The 9,951-nt window shown below is 49.6% G+C and overlaps 1 protein-coding gene across 1 annotated transcript; it reads right to left on the reverse strand.

Annotated features, from left to right (window-relative positions):
• Positions 1 to 6,385: 6,385 nt before the first annotated feature.
• LOC100037653 (fasciclin-like arabinogalactan protein 7) lies at positions 6,386 to 8,716 on the reverse strand. The gene is made up of 2 exons (XM_044525899.1): positions 8,427 to 8,716; positions 6,386 to 7,709 (listed from the first exon to the last, which is right to left on the reverse strand). Exon 2 carries the CDS (start codon positions 7,660 to 7,662, stop codon positions 6,868 to 6,870), a length of 795 nt encoding a protein of 264 aa, XP_044381834.1. The 5' UTR covers positions 7,663 to 7,709; positions 8,427 to 8,716; the 3' UTR covers positions 6,386 to 6,867.
• Between the last annotated feature and the right edge of the window lie 1,235 nt (positions 8,717 to 9,951).

Genomic DNA, 9,951 nt, shown 5'->3' on the forward strand with positions numbered 1-9,951 from the left:
AGATTGGAGGCGAGACTGAGAGGAGCGTCGGGGGGAGGACGAAGAAGCAGGAGAGGAGGAGGCTTCTCCTTTTGTGTGGGGGGTGCTGACCCTCGATCGGAATATTTGGGGAGGCCTTTAAAGACAGGAAAGCCGAAGAGGCGCCGGCTCAGGAGGCCGCGCTCGCTCGCTCGCTCCGTCTCGGCGCGCGCCCTCCATCGATCGTCTGCGCGGCGTGTCTTTGTCACATTAGATCACACGGCCGCGCGCACGTACGGGGCCTTGTCCTCCTTGGCTCCTTCCCCGCGTCGTGACCCGCGCGCGCCAAGACCCAAGAGCTAGCAGTAATAAGCCACGCTAGCAAGCAAGCGAGTACTAGTACGTACTACTTAAGCTAGGCTAATGAATGTGGAGTGGAGTGCTTGCAGAGCAGACGAGTGCATGTGCATCGGCCCGTGCATGCATGGGCTGGGACTGGGACGTCGGGTTAACTGCATGTAATTATGCCGAGGCCAAGACTTGCATGCATGCATGTTAGGCTACGGGCTAGCTTAAGCTGCTCCAGATCCGTGCGCTGCGTCGTACCCTACCGCTTCCTTGGCGTGACAGTCTATGCCAGCACCGAACCGTGCATGCATGCATGCATGCATTCGGTAGCCACTGCGTACACGAGCAGACTGCACACGAGCTGGCCGTTCTCGGTTGACCACGTACGCTACTGTTGCTTCGTTTTTGCCGCTAAGGTTTGACGAGAGGGGTACGTACATGCGCTAAAGTGTGTGCGTTTGTGTGTGTGAAAGTAGGGGCGGCTTGTGCTGGTGGGTTATCTACACTAGTGGTGAACTGAAGCAACAGTTGGATGGATCGAGGTCGAGGTGGCCGATGACTTTTGCTGCGCGCCTCAAATCTTTGTCCTGGAAAGCGTGGAACAGCAAGCCATGGGCTGACGCCGTACCTCGACCCTCGCCAGTGCAAGTGGGTTGCCTTGCGACCACTAGCTAGGTCATCATCATCGTGCTGCTTGCTTTAAACTCTGTTGCTTGCTTCTTGATCCACACTACTAGCTCCTCCCCCGGTGGATGGACGCATGGACATGGACTCGTTAACCAACTTGTGCCACGTACAATGAACACGCAACACTCGGCTAACATAATGAGGAATCCAGCTGAAACGTTTACTAGTGACGGTATTCAAAGGCGCCATCATGCTTCCTCCTCGACGCCGTGGAACGGAGCCCGGAAAGAGAGCAGAGATCAGGTTAATCAGCGGTGCACAAGGTGAGGGCGGCCGGGATCGCGTCGCCATGGGATGGTCCACCGTGCACCGCAGCGCACCAAGGGGCGTGCGTACTGCCTGGACGCCGCATGCATCCATGGACCACCCCACTTCGACGGGCAGCCCTGGCGCGCGTCACGTGCCGTGTGTGTACGTGGGTCCGCGCGGCCGCCGTCCGTGGTGGGCCGGGGCCGGTGATGTGCGGTGTCTCGCGGTCACAGAGGTGGAGCTCGCCGGAGACATGCACAGTCGCGACGCTGGCCTCACGTGCGGGTCTGGGCGCCCGGGCCGGGCTGGTCGTGGGGTACCGGGACCGGATCCCCGCAACACCGGGCCGGCTCTTGCTCCGAGGCCCCGTCCGCAGCGTAGCTTCCATTCCCTCCCCTCCCTCCCTCGACCGGACTTCATCGGCGCGCCCGCATCGATGCCCTCCCCTCTTTTGATCCCATGCGGTCGACTAGGACTGGAGGAGCATACGGGCTGTGCAACGCGGCAACGGTGAGAGGAGAGGAGGAGTGCTAATCATCATCTTATTTTAAGCATGGGGCGGGAAAGGAGCGTCGCAGGGAAGGAGAGGGAATCTATCTATCTTCGCAGTCGCAGGTGACGCGTGATGTAACGGGTGGATTGACGGATCCCGCCCGCTCTAGTGCGGTACCGGCTGTGCTGCAGTGGCCGCGACGGCACGCACACGGCCCAAATAGAGGGAGCAGCTTAAGCAGCCCACCTATTTTCAACGGCCCGGCGGTGCGTAGGCTGATGGGCTCGGCCTCCTCCCGTGGCTCCTGTCCTGCTTCTTGATTGGCGATGGGTTGCGCGCAAAACAAAGAAGAAGAAAAAACATGCCCACGGCACAGCGACGGGCGAACGGCCTCTCCCGTGCCCACCTGCTGAAACTAGGCATCGGATCCTAGTCCAAAGGTCACGCCGCACCGGGTTCCCCGTGAGAAATTAGGCTTCGTTGCTGCTGCAGCATTTAGAGAGCAGCCGCACGTCAGATCGTCAGACTGTGGGTCTGTAGCGCGCGGCCAACACACGTTTCCAACCACCAAACCAGAGGCGTTTGGAACGAGCTTTTGACATTGTTTTGCGTGTGCGTGTGTGGCGTAGAAGCAACCACACACAAATAATAAAGGACCACCTATTCACAAGTTATCTTTTTTTTTGTTTAGACTCGGTCAATTTTTCCGGGCCTCGGATTTGGATGAAATTTAAAGGCCGGAGTGCTTCCTCCTCCTCTTGTTATATCTTTTCCCTCCTCGCGACCCTGTCTCATGCCTCCGGCCTCCACCACCCGCTACCGCACATGTCTCGTCACGCCGCCCTGCCCAAGCCGCCTCCTCCACCACCCGCTACCGCACATGTCTCGCCACGCCGCCCTGCCCAAGCCGCCTCCTCCACCATGCCACCGACACGCTTCGGCCACTCCTCTTAACCCCGCCACAGTTTTACCGATGGCAACTTTTCCCCACCTGAAATTGCTGGCCTTCACTCCGTTTCAAAAAAAAGAAATTGCCGGCCTTCAACTTGTCTCCACCAGCGGCATCGTTGCTGCGTCATCCCTGGCTCCAAATCGCTCCTAACTCAGCCTCGCCAGCATACCCATATCTCCACCTCGTGGTTTCGTGTAAAATCTATTGACATGAAGTGGATTTTCAGCCAATTGATGAATAGCAAATTAATAACCCCTCCGTTCTATAATGTATAATGCAGTGCGTATAGATTTTAGAAGTCAAACTTTTTAAAGTTTATAGATAAAAAACTATCAAAATCTACAATATCAAATATATAAAATATGAAACTAGATCTTATGATGAATCTAACTATATATGTTTGGCATTCTAGACGTAAATGGTTTTCTCCATAAATTTGGTCAATATTTGTGAGATTTGACGTCCGGGTTTATTAGGCCTAAGGCTGGTCATAGCGGGGAGTAACTTAGACTAGTGTTATATGCATGACGCTAGTCTAAGTTACTACCTTCATAGTGCAAAGTAATATAATATTAATGTCATATGTGGCCTCATTTAATAACTTGTAGACTCATATTGTCTTGAAAAGCGCTATGTTACAGTAACATATTATGTTGCTACTTTTCATTAACTACTTGCCACATAAGCAAAAAATTCTCGAGGTGCGTTATGTTACTACCTAAGTTACTCCCACTATGACTAGCCTAAAGATAACTTCTCTTAGACCAAGACACATAGTAGTAATTTGCTCACATTAATTCTTCTATTCCACTTCCATGCACTCTCTCACATGCATGCAGCCAATGAAAAAGCACGCATGAAGTGTATTAATTTTTCAGGGATGACACCAACAACAATGACTTTCAATGCAACCAATGGAATGGTTGTTTGCATGCACCATTTCAAAGCGAGGCCTTATAAAAAGGGACATGTTTGTGATGCTGAGAGACCTAATAAACCCGGACGGAGTGAATAATAATCAACACATTGTTGAGAGAGAAACCAAAATGTGTGCATTGATGACATGGGAATAGGAAAATGCTAGTGTCTCCGGCTGGATTAAGTGTAAAGTTGACTTTGAACATTATTTTTGATTGGGTGCGTGTGTGTATGCTTGTTGCTACGTACCGTATGCCCGCTCCAGTAGGAAACCGCACACATGTTGGAAATATTAGACAACTAGTATACCTGAGTCAAGTGGAGAACCGAATAAGATACAGCCAAGCTGAAGATCTTAGACATTTTACATTGGGGATCCTCTGGATTCCGCACATATGAAAATAAAGTGGCATGTGAGGAGAACAAGACACCATGCTCCTGTCATTCATACTGTTTGTATGCACATACCGAATGCAATTAATAAGACCCCAGTTCAAAATGAACTCTCTGAGTATGAGTCATGAGTCTTTCAGTTAAGCACAACTCATCTTGGTTATGTTGTTTCTGCCAAGAACTACTCATCAACGCAGACTAGTGAGCAAGATGAATCACTCGTGGCCTATGAGTAAACATAACGGAAATTTTTCCCCGCAAAAATCAACATTTCGACACATGTTTTACGACGACTTGTGACCTAAGTCATGGCAATCAGAAGAGAAGGTGTGGAGCTTGAACCGGCAATCGGAGGAGAAGGAAAAGAAAAGGGGAGGGCCGAGGTGTGGGGGAGTGGGGAGGGGTGATTAGGCAGGTCGACAAAGATAATGGTGAATATGGGGTTGCTCAACGACGACCGTGGTAAGGTCACTCAGGCGGTTGACAAGTAAATGAGCGTTCAATGGGTTTAGACGGAGGTCTCATCGGGCCACACCTTATGTTTTGTACCACGACAAAAGAGGCAGTCACTTATCTAAGAACGGCTGAAAAGGTGTCACACCCTATGTTTTGTACCGCGACATAGTTTATACAAATGATTTTTTGAGGTATTAAAAACCTTTGAGAATCATTATTAGCTTAATTGGATTTAATTGCTTTTACTAGATCTTTGTTGCCTTAAGGAGAAGGAGATGTGGAGGAAGGACAATAGAAAGAAGGCGGAGAGAGGAGAGCGACTGACTAGTGAGGTCGATGATGACAAAGGTGAGGACAACTAGCTTGAAGATGGCAGTGGTGAAGCTGAACTAGGCTTCCCATGGATAATGAACATCCTGATAGTCTTAGAGGAAGACCTAGGCACGGTACTACCCTGACATGCTGGTGGCGAGATTACACGAGAACTTGAAAAAATAAAAATCAGATCCTGGTATGTGGAGAAACCTCCGCCTTCTCCAACCTACATATGTAGATGGTGCATCGATAGTTGTTGCGATTGGAGTTTCACCCTGGCACTGGAACAAGAGTCTTTTCCACACACCTAGCAACGAGGTCATTGAACTCTGTTAGGAAACACCGATGACATCAATCTAGACGGGCCAACTGCTTGGAGAAGACGGCGATGCTCTATTCGAAGATGAATGTCACCACAAAACTCCCTAGATTTATTTGACTCCTAGATTCAGGAAACACAAGTTCGTAAAGCTCCTCTAGGGAATCACCAAAAGTATCGGCGACTCGCTGGTAAGAGGTGTAGCTGGTGAACCGAAAGGTCATCCCAAGTTGTGGCCACCTTCCCAAAGCGACAATGCCGAGGACCAAACCCTAATATCGTCGGTATGAAGAACCGGCTAGGACACAATGCTACTAGCTCATTAACGTCATTTTAGAGGAGCAACTTTGGGGTGGGAAAGAAGATGAGACATAATTATATTCTACAAGGCGGCGTGTCCGCCACCGTAGCGCCGCCAAGAAAACCCGAAATCAACAATCTGCATGCCAAAATCACATATCCGGGGTTCCCCACCCTCTCATTGCTAGAGCGTCCGGCGGAGCCAGATGGGACCCATGGCCTTGTAGTGGTGAGACAAGGGAACTTAGCCACCTCCTTTTTCGCCTATCGGTGAGCAGTAGCAGGGCAGCTATAGTTTGAAACATACGAGATGGTGGTGGATCTAAGAGTCGCGTGGAGGAGAGAGGGAGAGACGACTAGGGCTAAAGATTGCGGCGACACATGGAGAGGACACTGTAAGAGTGAGGGAGGGTGCATGTGCGAGGAGCGGCTAAATTTCATGTTTTGACCCTTTTCTCAAACCTATTCGAGATTTGACCCTAGTTTAAAAAAAATCGAGATCTGACCCTTTTGCTACCACCAGGGACCATGACGGTAGGGTATAACAGCCTACCGCCAAGGTCCCTGGTGGTAGGGTTGCATGCCCTACCGCCAAAAACCTCCTAAGTATTGAACACAGTGCGTGCTCGTGCCTACCGCCAAGCACCTTGGCGGTAGGGTTGTGCAGGCTACCGCCAGCCCGGTTGGCGGTAACGATGTTTCATACCGCCAAAGTCCCTGGCGGTAGGCTGTTAGACCCTACCACCATGGACTCTGGCGGTAGCAAAAGGGTCAGATCTCGATTTTTTTTCAAACTTGGGTCAAATCTTGAATAGGTTTCAGAAAAGGGTCAAAACACGAAAATTTGCCGCGAGGAGCCGAGGAGGGGTGTGGGAAGACAGAAGGTTGCGTGTTATGCCTAAGGCTGGTCGTAATGGAAGTATCATAGCTAGTATCATGCATGCCAACTAGACTATTTTGCTGAGGTGGCATGGAATTAAATGAGGAAAGAGAGAGTTGAGTATCATATCATAATACCGTGTCATAATAAATAATATGTTACTATGTGTCATGCATGACAATAAATAAGATCACCTAAGATACTAGTATATGATACTATACACTATGGAGATAGTATTAAAGCTTAGTATCATGTGCATGATACTAAGGTATGATACTACCATTACGGGCAGCAGCGTCCGACAGCTTTAGGATGGCGCTTTATATATCACTTGGCAATCTGCATAGAAAACAGAGTAACACAAGCAAGCGAAGCAGTGGTCATCATAATAAAGGTGACGAAACCTCTTTCGATATTCATCCGTCCGTCAATTTATGAGTAATGATCATGATTATGCATGAGAGCAATACGATGTAAAATACCCCGACTCAATCCTAACATCATGCCTACTATGTCCAAAAGAATGCCTCCATCAACCAGCTCAAAATCAAATTCAAGTGCTTACAAATGACAGGAACCATCCATCCATGTGTCCTCTCTCACCACAGGAGCATCAGGCCACCTGCCGCGGCAGCCAGCAGCCCCAAGCAATTCGCGGCACCGACATGCCCGGCGCTCGTCGAGTCCGCCTTGCCGTTCCCGGCGCCCGCTTTGGCGCCGCCCGGGCTGGGGGCGATGTCCGACGCCCCTGACTCCGGCGCGGGCGCGGGCGCCGGCGCCAGCGGCGGGTCCTTGCTGAAGAGCTGCATGGGCAGGAGCACCTTGTTGATGGAGTAGACGGCGATGGGCTTGGTGGCGTAGACGCTGCTGGAGATCTTGGGCTTGGACCACATGGACTCGACGCTGATGCTGCCCATGTCGTCGGTGAGGTTGAGCGTGTAGGGCGAGCCGGCGAAGGTGTTCACCGGGTTGAGCGAGCTGAGGTTCCTGAACTGCGCCAGCGGGTAGTACTTGGGGAAGGCGTGGTAGAGGAGCAGCGTCTTGAGCTGGTCGCTGGTGAGGTTGGAGAAGGTGGACTTCTTGAGCGCCGCGAAGGCCGAGTCCTTGGGGACGAAGATGGTGATGCCCTCGTCGGTCTTGTTGGCCTGGGCCTGGAAGGTCTCGATCACCTTCGTCTTCTGCAGGTAACCGAGGAAGGTGTGGAACGGGCCGGCCACGTCGAGGAGCGCCGCCAGGTCCACGTAGCGCGGGGCCGGCGCCGGCGCCGGCGCGAGGGACGGCGGGATTGACACGGACACCGGCGCCGGCGCGGGCGGACTCTTCTGGGCCGATGCCGGGGAGCAGAGGAGCACGGCCAGCACGGCGGCGGTGAAAACGGCCGCTTTGAACTCCATGGTCACCACCACTTGCTTGCCTTCTCTTCTCCCCTGATCCAGTTCCCCTGAGATCACGCAGGAAGTTTTCAGAGAGCGTTACAACTTTCAACTCAGAACCTGAATGCTTTGTGGTGGTTCGATCTGAATGATCAACATGTTGCTGCTCGATACTAACAAGAAGAAGAAAAACGGCAAGATCTACCATCCGTTTGAACGTCTTATATTTTCGCGTAGAGGTAGAATGTTTCAGCATTCTGATCAATAATTTAAACATTTGGTGATCGATCCACTCACTACTCACTATCGCCGACACGGAAACTACACGCAAAAGAACCATTTCAGGCATCAGGATCACTAGATCCAGGGTAGGACCTACTATGCTATTGCACTGCATTATACAGTAGTAACTTAATTGTACACCTACCAAATCACGATGCCATATAAAGTAGTTGCTTGAATAAAAAGGAAGCCGTGTAGATCTCAGCACAAGGACAAAAAGGCCCGAACCAACTACCATATGCTGAAACACTTTTCTGCCTTCACCAAGCAATCACACAATCTCTGCTTCGACTTGAAGGGAAAGCAATGTCGCCATGTTCGACACAAACGCAGAAATCTCATTCCCCAGGGATGAACTCTGAAGAAACTACACAGGCATCCTACTACTAACGAAACGGCATGGACTTGCAGAAGATGAAATCATGACAGAACTTTGAAAGTACATAACGAGTTAACGACATCGCATTGCGAACGCAGAGGAGAATTGAAGGCGGGGAGCAAACCTGAGCAGGGCAGGGAAGGCGAGGACGGGAGAAGAAGAGAGGCTGGCAAGGGTGCTGCCGAGAGGAGGCGACGCTATATAAAAGGCTGGTGTTCGTGCTCGTGCAGGGAGGAGGAGGAGGAGGAGGAAGAGGAGGAGGTGGTGGCTAAATAATAATAATTCATTAGGTTGATATGGTGATGGGTGGCAGCTGGTGTTGCGGGTCAGTTGGTGCCGAACGGGGGAGCTGCTGCTGGCCAGGCCCTTCCTTTCTGTGTCTGTTCTCTGGTCTCTTCTTGAGTAAATCGCACTGCTTCTCGGTGGTGGTGGTACAATCGGTGTCCTTGTGTTCGGTTTAATTCCTGTATGTACTTTCTCTGGTACAATTGTGTAGTATTCTTTAGTATGTGTACATAACCGAGCATCGATGCACGACCATTGTGATTCAGTCGTCCGGTGTTTCCCGACAGTACTCCGGTACTGGTATCTGTCTTCCCCTTCCTACACATTCTGTTCTCATCTTTATGATCTTGCCCCCTTTTTGTTTATCGACATAAGCACTACGTAGTACTCCATCCGTTTCTAAATATAAGTCTTGTTATAGATTTCAATATGAAGCAAAATGTGTTAATCTACACTCTAAACCATGTCTATATACATCCGTATGCAGTTCATATTCAAATCTCTAAAAAGACTTATATTTAGGAACGGAGGGAGTAGATTATTGTTTTTAACAGTTCTTCATTTTGTCAGAAACATGGCAAACTGGGTAATTAGATTTCTTGTAAAGCCCGTTATTGCATTTCAGGGATTGTCATTAGTACCTTGGTGTGGTGTGGTGTGGTGTGGTTTCCTTTGTCCTGCCAAACATTGACTTCTGAAACTCAAGTTGCACACTAGTGCATTTGTTTAACGGATCATGTGCAAAACCACAAGATGCACCATTGACTAGTGCAAACTTTTTTACTCACCGTCTGACACGAGATTCATCAGGCCCCAAAAGATTTTTGTTACATTTTTTTGTTGTTTTCGAGGAAACTGTCATGTAGGATAAACAATTCCAATTTTTTTCTGACCCCTGTGTTGACCAGAATTAATGGTGTGCCCTAGCCCCTATGTGCCATGCAGAAACAGAAAATTTCAGAGAAGATTCCTGATAATAGGTACGATAGGCTTCAGGATTGCATTCCAAGTTCAGACTTCAGAGGACATAACTCAAATTTGCAGTAGGAGCAGTACTCTCTTGAATTCAAAGGAAATCGCTGTACATATGAGTAGTTTAGTCTGCTTACACCTTGCATGTACTAGAAAAATACCTTAATTAAACACTGCCGGTTAGTATTAAGGATATTCGTGTGAGGATCCAACGTGGTTTATAAATATAACAATGTAAAAAAAAATGCTACTTTTCTGTCAGAAGGGTTCTTTCAACTTGCATGGTACTCAAAGTACCACCACCTGACCCATTTTTCTTAAAGGAAGCACCGATCTTTCGCAAATGACAGTGACAAATTGCATTTAGCTAACCTGTTGCCATGAGGATGATC

The sequence above is a fragment of the Triticum aestivum genome, chromosome 5A (assembly GCF_018294505.1).
Source record: "Triticum aestivum cultivar Chinese Spring chromosome 5A, IWGSC CS RefSeq v2.1, whole genome shotgun sequence".
Classification (NCBI taxonomy): domain Eukaryota; kingdom Viridiplantae; phylum Streptophyta; class Magnoliopsida; order Poales; family Poaceae; genus Triticum; species Triticum aestivum.